Below are 14,444 nucleotides of genomic sequence, written 5' to 3' on the forward strand. Positions count from 1 at the left end.
TAATCTATTTGCTTAATTACAGGTCAAATGCTACTTTAGTTTCTCCCCAAAGTTCTATTGTGCTGTTTTATTATGTTGGAAAGGTATTCCAGTGAGGGATGAGTGAAGGATCCTGAGAGTTGGCATGAAGATTATCCAGCTGCCCAGACAAAGCTAGCAATACATATGTTGGGCAATAGCAATACAGAAAGATGCTGGAGATAAATAATCACTTTAGTGGCAATGGTAAGAGCATCATTTCATATAGTACAGGAGATTGCAGTGATAAGCATTCTTATATTTTATCAAGAAAACAATGACAGACATTCTGAAATAATTGATGGTATAGTGCTAGATGACAGGCTCCTTGGGTCGGATGGTATTCAATATGCTATCAAGGAAAAGCTGAGGTACTTTTGGATTCTAGAGTTGGTGTTTATGACATGCCTAGAATAAAGCCTTTGGGATATCTAATTGCTAATGTTGCCAATCAGAAAAAGAAAATTCAAAAAGACAAACCAGGAGTATGGTAAGAAACATGAGAAAAGCAGAACTCAACACAGAGATGAAATCAATTGCTAAATGTTGCATTTTAGGTATTAGCAAATTGAAATGACCCTTCAAGTCAGAAAAAATATTGTTTACTAATTAGGATCCAAGAATCAAGGAATGATATTAGTAATGGTAAAAGAACCATACTTAAGAATTACACTGCAGACTGATACTTATTACAGTAGCAATAAAGGTCTTACAAATGTATTCAGATTCTGTGATGTGTCTACAACTACAAAAATAGTTGTCAGGTAGACCAGTTCAAGAAAGCAATTCCTGAACAAGAACAAGGGATAAACATCAAAGGAAAGTGTTCGGAAGAGAAGCATTGACTATGAGGAAGAAACACTGGAAAAAAATAGCTGATTATTCCAAAAGCACAATATTCTTAATTGCAATATAATGGTTGCAAGTTTAGGAATGGTCCCATTTCTAAACTTGAAGGCTTCAGAAAAGGGCAGTTTGGAGTTATGTCTGGATTTGTACCAAAGATATATTTGCTTCCAAATGTAAGATCTCAGAGATGGCACATTCTATACACCTGTGAAATGCACTAAAGGGCAAGGCATTTTGAAATAATTCAACTTTAATCATAGTATGTTCCATGTACTGTATATCTGTAATAAAGGTCCAAAAGCTTTGAATAATCTCATCACAGAATATTTATTTGGTTCTTGCAGTAATAATTTTAAGACATTATTGGTATCAAATATTATTTTTTGTCCCTCTCATACCAACGTCCATAAAGGCCAGCTGTTATTAAACCAGAAGATCCTCCCATTTTGTACATGACATAGGAATTTTTTTCCCAGCCCAAATAGTCAGGAAAATCTAGAGTGACCCCAGATCTTAGCAAGAGAGGAAAGATAAAAGTAGTACTGAAATTTCCTCGGAGCTGAAAATCTATCAATCCAGAAGCCTCTGTGATTTCTTGCCCACAGGTAGAATAGTTAAGTCCACCACATTTCACTAATACACAGGCTTGAACATAGTATGTTCCATGTACTGTATGCAAATCATCAAAAACTCCTAAAACATAAAGTTCATTTGTTTTTTCTAATCGCCTATAGATTAAATTACAACAAAGTATATTGGAACAAACTTCTATATTTCCTTCTACATTTAGTATGGGTATTAAGGTAAAATTATCATACATTATTATTTCATAAAATACTGGTAAAAATTCTTGGGATAGCTTTTCTTCTATTTCACAGTCCGTTTCTTGATCCTTATGGCAAATCTGTTTCTCTGCATAAAAATTCAAAGAACTCTTTTGACCGTTGTGGGACATTGCATTGTTTTCCATATTAGTTTCATGATCTGATGTAGTAACTGGGATTTGTACAACTATAAGTTTCCCATTAATGCTTTCCATATCATAATAAGTGAAAGATTTTGATGGTGTATATATACCACTACCTGTCATACCAAAGTCAGGATGATGGATATTTGCTGCCAAAAGATTTATTTCAAAAGCAGTTGCAAAAGCTTGTTGAAATTCAATAGCAGACAAAAGTGGAAGTTGATTCATCCATGCAGTGGGATATGCAACCTGAGTTATGTTGTATTGCTTTATAAGGGTTACAGCTGGCTCATAAAATAGAATATCAAAGCAAGTAAAGATTCCAAATCTGCCTGCAAAAGGTGTATCAAAAATTGTATAATCAATCTCTGGTGGAGTATTAAAGGCATACTCAAAATATAGGTTTTGTTTTCTATATCTGGCTATGAGTGTGCCATTGTCATTAAATACTACATTAGTATTAAACTGATATCTTCCATCTGGTGGACAGTGGGGATCACTTTGCATGCAGGGCTCTTTAGTTCCCAAATTTACAACTAAAAACATTCGATTTTTCAGCGCCATACAGCTGAGTCGATGCAGAACCTATAAAAGTAAAATATTTTTTAAATTAGAATCCTATCTTATACAGTGCTTTTTTTGTAAAAAAAAAAAAAAAAAAAGGTGCCGGAACTCACACACATCATACAACCCACCTTGCCTACCCTACAAGATTCCATCCAAAAAAGGTGTTGGAACTCCAGAGCGTTCTATGACAATATATATATATATATGTAGGTCTTTGGTTGTTCGGGTTTTCTCCCGCGTAAAATTGGAAGTGTCTTGGCAACGTTTCGACGAAGTCTCATTCGTCATCTTCAGGCTGGTGTTTTCAGCTTCGTGCTTTGAGCAGCAATGTGTGGTCTTAGCTGTTTCTTCCTTTTAACTGCCAGTGGGGGTATGAACTGATTGGGTGGGAGCTTGGCTGTGTTCTGATTGGGTGGAGGTGTGTTCTGAATGGTTAGGGGTTTGGCTGTGCTCTGATTGGCTGGGGGAGTGTTCTGTTTGGTTGTGCTCAGGTTAGTCTGAGTTGCAGAGGGGTTTAAGATTTTGGGCTGCCTTGCTATTTTTTGGCTTCTCGTTCGTGCTTGTGTCTCCTCTTCATGGAGGGTGTCAGTTTGCTTCATGTATGGATTGGAGGGGTTTAAAGTGGCTAATGATGCAGCTGTGGTCTGGCTTCTGGTTTGTGGTCGTGCCTCGTCATCGGTGTGGCTTTGGGTTTGTTTTTTGCGTGGATGTGTGGTGGTGACATCCTGTGTGGTTTTTGTGAGTGTGGGTCTGGTATCATTTTTTGTGTTAGGGAGTCGTTTGTCAATAAGGGCGGGTTTCCAAATGGCTGGTAGGCGGGAGGTATCATCTCGCTTGTTCATGCTGTGTGGGCGTTTTTCTATCTCGATGGCTTCTCTGATTATTCTGTTATTAAAATGTTCACTTTTGGCAATGGTTCTGGTATTTTTAAAGTCAATTTCATGTCCTGTGGCTTTAAGGTGTTGGACCAGGGAAGATGTTGGTTCCTCTTTTTTGACGCATTGAAGAACATAAGAACTGACACCCTCCATGAAGAGGAGACACAAGCACGAACGAGAAGCCAAAAAATAGCAAGGCAGCCCAAAATCTTAAACCCCTCTGCAACTCAGACTAACCTGAGCACAACCAAACAGAACACTCCCCCAGCCAATCAGAGCACAGCCAAGCCCCTAACCATTCAGAACACACCTCCACCTAATCAGAACACAGCCAAGCTCCCACCCAATCAGTTCATACCCCCACTGGCAGTTAAAAGGAAGAAACAGCTAAGACCACACATTGCTGCTCAAAGCACGAAGCTGAAAACACCAGCCTGAAGATGACGAATGAGACTTCGTCGAAATGTTGCCAAGACACTTTACCCGCGAAAACCTTAGAAAACATATATATATATATATATATATATATATATATATATATATATATATATATATATATATATATTCATATTTTTAACCTTTTTAATCGCATATATATATATATATATATATATATATATATATATATATATATATATATATATATATATATATATATATAGCTATTGAATTAGGTACAATTTTAGCCTTTAAATGATTTTTATTTGTAAGATTACATTAAGAAAATAGAGGAAAGAAATTAAATTAATTAAAGAAATTACCTCAGTGTCATTGAATAAGTAAAATTCTTTGCATGGATTCCATATTAGAGAATCCAGGTTTGGAATGAAATCCAAATAAGGATAAATGGATGTCCTTGTGAAGTTGAAACCCTGAATTCCATCTTCAGGAAAGATAATTATTTGGGCCCCCTAATAGTAATGAAAAATATTTATCAGCCAAAGGCTAACGGTGAAACAAAATGATATTAAATAGCTATGGTTTAATGCATATAATTGCTTCCATTAAAAATAATTTCATAATTAAAGGAATATGGACAAATTAATAGATTGTGTTTCAATGGAAATTAAATGGAAATTATGACTGAAACACTAATTTTGGAAATGAACGAATCTATCTTTTGCACATATAGAATGCAACAATTCCTTCCTCAAGCATTTTATAGAATACGTATAACAAACTCTTACAGAAAAGTATAATGCATCTTAACTATCACATTTTTAATTAATTAAGGTGATCGAAGATTCTGGGAACTCATAATAAAAACCAAGATGATAGTCTCTTACAATCCAAATATCCGAAGTCTACATTTTCTTAATCACTATAATACTACTATACTACTACATAATACTATTGTATTATGATTATACAACTGAACCTAAACCATTCACTATTATTTAGGTCTATGTCAATTTAGAAAATTGCGATAAGCTATTTCCAACTGACTTCCAATGGTAGTCAAATTTTATATTAAAAATAGCAAAGACTAATATTCTACCTGTTTTGCTGCATTAATTACTTGCTCTTCATAAATGTCTAGATTCCTCTTCATTAATTGTAATGCAGTGTATCGATCAATGATGGCCGCTGGATTGGGATTCAAGATGGCATGATGTTCATACACAGCAGCAACATAATGTTTTCCTCTTTTAATATCTATGGAAAGAACTTGATGACCAAGAACAAAAAAGATGAGCCTAAAATGAAAGCAGATGAATATGACCGTGACCAATGACATCTTAGATCAGTAATGTTGAACCTTTTGAGCTTGCGATGTCAAAAATTCAGAAATTACCTAACTTGACTGCTGGCATCTAAATCTCTCTCCTCCCAGGTCAGAAGAAAAACAATTCATAACGAAGAGTCGCTTTGGATAATGAGATGGGTGGTATGTAAATAAAATGTAAAAAAAAATTTGTCTCAGGAAAAAAAAAATGCCTATCCAAGGCAGCTCCAGATCACATGATGCCTGGAAACTTCAAAGAATGCAATTGTGTAGCGTTGCAGCCTCCAATAACAACAGGACAGCATGCCCCTTTATGTGCTTTTGGGATGCTCCAGAGTCCAGAGGGTCTGGGGGCCATGTTTTACCTTATTTTTGTGTGACCTTTGGAGGCTCCAAAAATTCACATAAGAGCATCCTGCACTTTTTGGAAGCTTCAGAGTCGGCACAAGAATGTGATATGCTCTTGCATGGCCTCCACATCCTCTTTACCCTTGTCACATGAGAGGGCCTGCTCTTGCAGTCTCTGGAGCCTCTGAAAATTGTACAAGAAATTCCTGAAGTTTTTGGATGTTGCAGAATCTGTTTGAGAGCGGGGTCCACTTGTGTGGCTTCCAGAGGGTCTGAAGGCTGTGTAAAAGTACACCACATTCTCATCGGTCTTTAGGTATGTCACAAAAAATGGCGTGGTATGTCATTTCTGACATAAGTGTCATAGATTTGCCATCAGTGCTAGTCTTTCTCAACTTCATAAATCTGGGGATTTCATGTCGATTACATTAAGTTCACTAGATTGGAAAAGAGTAGCTAGTTATTAACCTTTAATTTTTTTAAAATTGAGTTTGAGAAATCATTAATCATTAGAATCCCAACCACAAAGATAATCTAAAGTTGTCACCGACAACATACAAAAATGATATCAAATGAAATTTAAAAGAAGTACAGCATGGAAAGTTATTTGCCCATTTCATAATGGACAGATCAATATTTAAAATAGTTGTCTTAATACATAAGTTATACAATAATATAACAAGGGAACAATAGAGCAGAATAGTTATTTTGGGCAAATATATATGTCACTTAATATTCAAATCACATTTTCAACCTAATGTTCTCCAGAAGGGTTGGGATTACAGCACCTAGAATTTCAAGACAATGTGAGCTGAGAAATTTGACAGTTGTATACCCAACACATTAGGAAGGCATTAGATTGGGAAATGCTACTGTAACAAATGTGATTGTTAGCATAAGCTATTTTAAGGCAAATTCTGGCTACACTGCTCTGGAAACATGTGCTCCTCTAAGAATGTTCTCTTCTGGTAATTGATTTACTTGCTCTATGAGAACAATTCAGCTGCTGTTTTAGGAAACACACAGCAGAGTTTGTACAGCTTAAATACAAGAAGAAATGTTCCTTTGTGCAGAGCCTATTAAAATGCAGATGCAATTGATGTATGCAATGTAATATATGACTATACAGAAGAGCGATATATTATTCTGCCTAGGGAAAGAACATATTTTTATTTACTTGTTGCAACGCTGTGGAAGGCATGTAAGAAATATATACTATTTTTATGTATAATTTTTATTAAAACTTAAATAAAATAAAAATAATGTTTTTATTAACACTTATATGAAAAAACTATAATAATAGAAAATAAGGAAGAAAAAACAAAAAGAAATCAAAGAAAAAATGTAATAAAGGGGAGAAAAGTTAAAAAATAGAAAAGAAAGAAAAATATATAAAGAAGTAGGAGTATATGGTATTTCATGAAACTTGTTAGCTCTGTGTCAGTGAAACTGTTACTTAGGAAATCATCTTTTAGCAGCATATAGTGACTGAATAAAAAGTACAGCACTGCATTATTACCAAGAACTATACATAAGACCTCCAGCATCGAAGACTTCTGGAAGAAAATAAAGGTGACATTCTATAAAAAAAATTACCAGGATTCTAGCCAAAAGTCTGCTGACGTTGTCTTTATCTGTTAGGCCACACAATGGAAGAAAAATGGTGTTTACACTGTAGGAAAATGTAGTTGAAAAAAATTATTAATTTCTTAATACAGATGTTGTGATTTTTAATGACATTTATGAAAGAAATTGTTTTAATTATTGTGGATTTAGCAACACTTAGTTCTAAGTTTCAAAAGAAGAAAATTGTTTTTAAAATTCTTGTTTGATACAAATGGAAATCTAACTCCAGTGACTGTGTAAGTTAGTAGTTCTTCTACATTGCTAGTATCTATTGCATTCTTCCATTGATTGGATTTTGTGTCAGAGTGCAACATAAGGATTGATCTCAAGAAATTGTTGGATGGAGATCTTACATACATTAGGATGACATTTGCTATTATGTAAATATGTCCCAGCATCCCAACCCTTTAATAAATGCACTGAAAGCATATGAACAGAACGCATGGGTTTTAACTGGAATTGTATGCAAATTCATATTCCAATTTTAACACTAACATGTTAAAAGTTTGTTTCATGTACTAATTGCATTCAAAAGTTTTGCTTCCTTATAGTAAATATGGAGAATCTGTAATCTTTCGAATATCATCAAGGTTATATCAAAACAAGTCCAGCGAACATAACTCACAGGCAAGAACAATATCTACAGGATTTCAGACTTTGTACCGTGGCATACTTTTTGATATGTAATAAATAAAAAGAAATAACCCAACAATCACAACTAACAGAAAATATGATAATTGTTAATTTTATTACTGTTATTAATGTTATTGGTAGCTAATGTGAAATTGTATGAGAAGTGGAAAACCAGATGCTGTTATCTTTGGAAGCTACCAGTCAGTTGAGGCAAAAACCTGAATGCACTTGCCATGATCTGTCAAACTGAATGTCAATCTTTCATGTCGTTGGAGGTAAAACCTGATAATGATAATGAGTGAAAAAGACAGAGGCTAAACAGTAGCTAAAATGGTATTTCCTCCCTGTAAGATGAAACAAAATTATAGAAAAATCAAGATGCCAAACCTAACTGAAAAGTAATACATACCATATATAGCAAGCAGGCCTAGAAGGCTATATGCAAGAAAGTAAAAGTAGCAATGTAATGTAAACAAGTAAAATTGAAATAAACATTTAAGGAGAAATATGGAAAATGTATGTCACCAAGATGTTTTTAACATATTTTTTGTCCTGCAGTTTTCTTTAAAAAAAATTGCTGAACGACAATATATGCAGATGGATCTGTTTCTAATCAAAGAAAAATGGAAATTCTGGAAAACTTCAATAAAAATTAAGTATATTGACTTAAATCAGATTTAAACCTGATTTAAACCTGCAGCATTGTATTGGTAACAGCTTTCAGTTTTGTGAAAAACCTTCCTGTGGATTGATAATCTAGCTTTCTCATCTTCAGATTAATAAAGTACAAAATGTTATGGAAATCAATTATATTTATTGTTCAAATTAACTAAGTATTGGTAACTTAAGACCCAGAACTTCTCTGTGGCATTCATTTTCCTTCCATTTGTTTTATACTTGTGTGTTGGCTTTGCTAGCTGCCTCACAAGCATTCTGATTGGGGATTATAACTCTCTGAAGTAGAAGGGAGAGATACCTAATTTCCAGTAAACTATCAAATTCAACCCATGGATTTAACCCCCCAGTCCATACTTGCTCCCACCCTTTTGACTGCAAACTTCTAAAAGCCTGCTTGTTCTTCAGGCCTTGGATTAGGAAATTTGTCTTTTTTTCTTGATATATTTTGCCTTTAAAAAAATCTGTAAAGTATACAAAGTTGCCATGGAGAAGGATGTCCTTAAAAATGAAATAATAAATCAAATATCTGTTTCTCTTAAAAACATATGTGTTGGGAGAATATGTTATTCTGAATTTCTTAGGTATCTACTATACAATATACAGTATTCAATATCTGTTATTCAGATTTTAACCCCTAATTTTAGATTCACCAGTTTCTTAAAATATTCTCCAAGTTCAGTATTTCAGGATAGATTATTTACAAATTTACAGAATTTACAAATATAGGCTGTTCTCATACACCACACTGACTGGGACCACGTTTTAGCAGTCAGTGGGTTATCAATTTATCACCTAGGATTGTGCAAAGTCAGAAAAATGTCAATAGATTTGGTTCAATATTGGAGTGCTTTAACCTCAGAAAACACGTTTTCATTGGGATGTATACCTTCTTTACTATAACATATTGCATTACACAATTGCTGCTTTTGACTTCTTTCACAGATCCCTAAAGAACCTTGGATCTGCCCCCTTTCCCAACAGATTGGCAAATAATGAAGAAAAGCATGTTGGCACAAGCCGGCCAATCAGAAAGTTCTATCTGATGTCACGTCCTCTTGTCACGTGGCCATCCATCAACCTGAGAGCGAGCTGCTTGACATTCCTTGAGCTGCGCCGTTTCACAAGAATCCGTAAAGCCACGCCCACAAGTTCTTCAATGGCTGGCTTTTTTTTTTAAGCCCTAGACTAGGTTTTCCCCATTGGTCGAGAGAAACGTACCTCAGCATAAATGGCGGGGCTGTCGCCCTTTTCTCCATTGCCAGGAAGATTACCTCGCAAAATCTGGTAAGGATGGAGAAAGATGAACTTGTCAGCGGCGCTCAGCTCATCGCGGAGTCTCTAAAGACACAAGTAAGAGCGCTGCGTGACTCCCGAGTCTGGCTTCAGCCTGAACAGGGGAATGGGAAAGACCATTTCGAAGTACCGCGGGGGTGTCGAGTTGTGGAATATAGAAGATCGCGGGGCTCCTGTTAGACTCCTCCCCTGCACGGGCAAAACTTCTGGCTTGTGGAATTTAAAAAGAGATTCCCTTTGACGCTTTTTGTTTAACCACGGTTTATTGAAAAAACCCATAATCGAGCACATTCACACAATATACAGGATCAAGGCAAAAAAAAGCATATTATGTTTATTGTGTGAATCAAGACATAGTGGTGTTAATCTTAATTAAATGACACAAAACAAACGTACAAGATTCGCTTTAGAACATCTACACAAACTTTTGTGATATATTTGCCAAGGCAGGAGTCGTACATTTCGTGATTATAGGAATTTGCAAGAAAACTACATGGTATTCACCTGCACTGTTCTAGAAAGCTCTTAATCTTTATTATTTTCAGTCTGAATATTTATGGGATATTCATTTGGTGACTGTAATAAATGTTACAGTGGGAACCATATTGTGATTTGCAGTCTAAGTGCTGCTGCTTTTTGTTTCTACTTAATTCTGCAGAAGTGATTTGTAAACAAAATAATTTCTGTTTATTTTAAACCAGTGGTTCTCAACCTGTGGGTGGGTGGGGGGTCGCCAAACCATGCTGTCCGCCATTTTTTTCCCTTTTCCCTAGCTATCCTACTCCCTCTTATTGGTGGCCACACCCACTTGGGGGTCACCACAACATGGGGAACTGTATTATGGGGTCACGGCATTAGAAAGGTTGAGAATAACTGTTTTAAACTAAACTAAGCTCTGTTGTTTCACTATTGCCCTTTACCTTATCTTATTTTGATTTATTTTATTTCTATCTTATCTCTAAAATGTTGACCCTAACATACTGAACAGAATCCATAAGTTTAGATTTTTTGGTCAATTGAAAATATACAGTACTTAGAAAAATAGATGAAAGAAAAGAACATTGTGGGGAAAATGGATTCTTTTGAATTAGACTCATTTTGTGATTAATAGGATATATCTCATATAATATAATTATAACTAACCTTATAAAAATTCAATAATTTTAATATGTTAATAAGAAGAAAAGTCTGGATAGTGTATGTGGCAATACTTGGAGACAGTAGAATAGAAGAAAAAGAACTGGAGAAGATAATAAAATATAGGGACCTGTGAGAATAGAATGCTGTGGCAAAAAATATATATGCAAACATAGTTCCAATAATAATAGACTCTTTGGGTGCAATACCAAAACAACTGGAGCATCATTTGAACACCATGGGCATTGACAAAATCACAACCAGTCAATTGCAAAAGGCAGTTTCACTTAGAACAACTTACACAAATTCTAATGTTGCCTTGTGCACAAACCAACTTCAATTTGCCCTTGATACTCTCAGATTATATGAAATCCCAAATGGGGAGAGGGGATGAGACATTAAAGATAATTGTTTAAATTAAACATATGCATTAAAGTAAAATATTTATTTATTTCAGAAAATTGAGTATATGTTTGGTATTGTTGGTATTCCTGTAATGGAAATAGCAATTGCTGCACAAGCAAGTGGAATCAAATATATAGGAATGCGCAATGAACAAGCTGTAAGTATTTCCTAGGTTAATTAATGTCTCTGCTTGCTCAATAACTATTCTAATCTAAAAGCTTATTGTACTGTTACATAATCAGATAATGACAGCACAGATGTAAATACTTATTTATTGCTGAATTTCAACAGAAAAGTGGTAATTTCTACATGTCTCTGTCTTTAACAAAAGTGATATTTGCCAGCTTTCATCAAAGTATTCCTTGGAATTAGGGGAATGGTAGACAATCTAGTGCATCTCACAGGGTTGTTGTCATAAGGAAAACGGAAGCATCATGGAAGTACGTTATTCATTGTGAATCAAACAAAAATAAAGTAGAATGAAAATCAGTTAAATCTGGACAGGATAATGCAAAACTTACATTAGGGATCAGATTCAAAGTATCCATACTGTTGGTTACAAGATGCAAGAGGGAAAAAACTGTTCAATTAAAAGTATAAAATATACTTTATATCAGGTCTTCAAACTTGGCCCTTTTATGATTTGTGGGCTTCAACTCCCAGAATTCCTCAGCCAGGCATGCTGACTGAAGAATTCTGGGAGTTGAAGTCCGTAAGTCATAAAAGGCCAAATTTGAAGACCCCTGCCCTATACCATTCTGGACAACTGACTGTCCAATCTCTTCTTAACAATCTCCAGTGATGAAGGGCCCACAACTTCTCAAGATAAGCCCTTCCTTAATTGTTCTAACCGCCAGGAAATTTCTCCTTAGTTTTAGGTTGCTTCTCTCCTTGATAAGAGAGACTCCAACCCCCAAGCCCCCTTTTATATGGAGTGATGGGAGAGTTTTGGCTCTACTCTCTTGAGAGCAGAAAGACTCAAATCTGCACTAGTTCAGATTTCTGCTTCTCTTCTAATCCGTCTAGTATGGAAATATCCAGATATATTCCACCAGCGGAACACTTCCACACCAGGACAGTTTTTCCAGTTTGGGCCCTTCTTTATTAAAGGAGAAGCTCAAATCCAAGCTAAGTGCTTGAGTATATCTTTAAGTCGAATCAACATGTAATGCTTATGCCTGAAGCAGGGATGCAGAAAGGATTACCACATCTCATTTGTCTTTCCTTTCTTCTGTTATTTTCAGGCTGGCTCTACCATTAGACAGAGAGGATGAATTTGTAGTCACTGCTCATGGGGTGGGGAGGGAAAAAACGGACAGAAAGGTACAATGCCCTTCCCCAGGAATTCTCCCTAAATTCTTGGACTGTCCCCATTCTCTTGAATAAAGGCTGTGTCAAAAAATAAAGATTGTGGCCATGATAATGCTCCGCCCCGGTGTTTGCTTCTTCCTAGTCTTGGTTGCATCATCTGGTTCTTTTCTTCCAAAATACCACAAACTCTAGAGCAGCATGCCTGGCTGAGGAATTCTGGGAGTTGAAGTCCACATATCATAAAAGGGCCAAGTTTGAAGATCCCTGCTTTATATAGATAGGTTGATGGCAATGGAAATGTCAAACAAACTATCAGAGCTTTTGAATAGCTTTATGAAGTATAATTGAACAATATCTCAGAAACAGGAAAAACATATTTAATTACACAGTACCTTGGTATACAGAATTATGAATTAATGTGAATAATTTGCAGTGTCACAAGTTATATTTTCCTTTTTTTCCTAAGATCCCAGGAAAGATCAGGTATCTATGTGGGAGGAGAGGGGGGTCAAGGGAAATGATGGCATTTGCATGATATTACTATACAAATGCTGCAACCTATGTACTTGTATCAGACTTCAGGATGCAAGTATATAATGCCAGGATTTGTTTATAAGGAAAAAATAATAATGAAGAGCCAGTGTTTTAGGTACCAAGGACTTAAAATTATTGGTTGGAGAAAAACGGGCATAAGAGAAGTTTGGGCAGGCATTGGCTGATATCTATTCATCTATTATCTGTATAATGACATGTATTAATATACTGAAATTTATCAGTAACAAAAATATACATGCAGAAATGGCACATTTTTTATTTATAATCAGCAAAAAGGATTTACATAATTATAAGAATAACCATTCCTGGTCCTACAAAGTTTTATGTAGCATTTTAACTTGCCACTTGGTTTGACAATGTGTTGTCATGGCATCATGGCATGTTAAGTACAAACAGTTTTGCCAAAGAAACACCCACTCTGGATATCTTTAACTATTTCTCACTATATGCTATTTTATTTTTCAGAAATAGAACGGAAATGCATAAATTACCTTCTGGTGTTTGAATTTTGATTTGTCAAAGATGTTATATAAAAAATAGTACTTGCACCCCTCAAGCCATTCACAACCATTATGTTAAATGTGATTAGCAATTTCATAACTTAACTCTAAGTTCCATATTGTCTTCTGCATGATGCTTTCTGAAATTATCAGTCCTAAGAATGTTAATATTCTGTCTCTTGCCATTTCAAATATAATTTTTTTCACCAGCTTCTTGTATATTATGGCTAGACATATCTTCGGGTGGTGAAATCATTTCTTCTTAAAAGATACGCTTTTGGTTTATAGATTATGCAAAACACCTGAAGGGTTTCTTTTAAAGGGTATTATCATGCACCTTGTTTCAAATTTTGAGTCAACTGCAGCCTCTGAAAGGATTGGTATGGGTACTTTAAGAATTAACCCAGGTCATTTCTTCACCATACCCACTTCACTTCATTAGTAGACACTGGAGAATTATTATATTTGTACAACACAGACAACTTGGAAAGACCCTTGAAACAGTTGCATCAAATCTATTAAAGGGAGGGTGCTTCATTTTTGTCAGGCTTTCAAATGCTTTGCCTACCCTTACAAAATAGTATACAAAGCTACTGTTTTGGTGTACTACAGTCCTTCCATTCAGATTTTAATTAATGTTTCATTTTCAATAGGCTTCTTATGCAGCTTCTGCTGTGGGGTATTTGACAGCCCGGTAAGGTGACTATAAAAATTATCCTGATTGGATTCTTTGATATAATAGCTTTTCAGAATTATGAGTATATCTAAGCTTCTTGTAATTTATGTAGCAGTTTTTCTATTAGTCTCACTACCACAACCTCAGTTTTCCATCATTGAGGATAAATGCATAACATGAAAAACAAAAATGAAAAAATGGTTGCTGAAAAAAAATGCTTTAACATTTGTACTCCTCTGAACTTGCAATCTGCAATTGATTTCATTTACATTTCAAT

General features: G+C 35.2%; 2 protein-coding genes across 3 annotated transcripts in view; one reads left to right on the top strand and one right to left on the bottom strand.

Moving 5' to 3' along the window:
- Positions 1-1,175: 1,175 nt before the first annotated feature.
- BTD (biotinidase) lies at positions 1,176-9,647 on the bottom strand. The gene is made up of 4 exons (XM_039341960.1): positions 9,509-9,647; positions 4,778-4,976; positions 4,041-4,190; positions 1,176-2,419 (listed from the first exon to the last, which is right to left on the bottom strand). The coding sequence occupies exons 1-4, from the start codon at positions 9,544-9,546 to the stop codon at positions 1,244-1,246; spliced, it is 1,563 nt and encodes a 520-aa protein (XP_039197894.1). The 5' UTR covers positions 9,547-9,647; the 3' UTR covers positions 1,176-1,243.
- HACL1 (2-hydroxyacyl-CoA lyase 1) overlaps positions 7,907-14,444 on the top strand; it is a 31,393-nt gene continuing 24,855 nt past the window's right edge. Inside the window, exons 1-3 of one of the 2 annotated variants that reach the window (XM_039341958.1) lie at positions 7,907-9,574; positions 11,178-11,282; positions 14,145-14,185. In XM_039341958.1, coding sequence (XP_039197892.1) covers positions 11,190-11,282; positions 14,145-14,185 — 134 coding nt within the window. In that variant the 5' untranslated portion in view covers positions 7,907-9,574; positions 11,178-11,189. Of the gene's footprint in view, positions 9,641-11,177; positions 11,283-14,144; positions 14,186-14,444 lie in introns of both variants that reach the window. The other variant, XM_039341957.1, reaches the window with a different exon arrangement.

This window comes from Crotalus tigris, unplaced genomic scaffold (genome assembly GCF_016545835.1).
Source record: "Crotalus tigris isolate CLP2741 ecotype Arizona unplaced genomic scaffold, ASM1654583v1 scf7180000017774.6281472, whole genome shotgun sequence".
In the NCBI taxonomy this organism is placed as follows: Eukaryota; Metazoa; Chordata; class Lepidosauria; order Squamata; family Viperidae; genus Crotalus; species Crotalus tigris.

Bases quoted from the DNA above. Each gene is read 5' to 3' on its own strand.
- BTD (XM_039341960.1), bottom strand. From the start codon at position 9,546: ATGGAGAAAAGGGCGACAGCCCCGCCATTTATGCTGAG. The intron at 4,191-4,777 runs GTAGAATATTAG...CATTACTATTAG, and splicing joins TAATTAATGCAGCAAAACAG to GGGGCCCAAATAATTATCTT. The intron at 2,420-4,040 runs GTAATTTCTTTA...TTACTTTTATAG, and splicing joins ACTTATTCAATGACACTGAG to GTTCTGCATCGACTCAGCTG.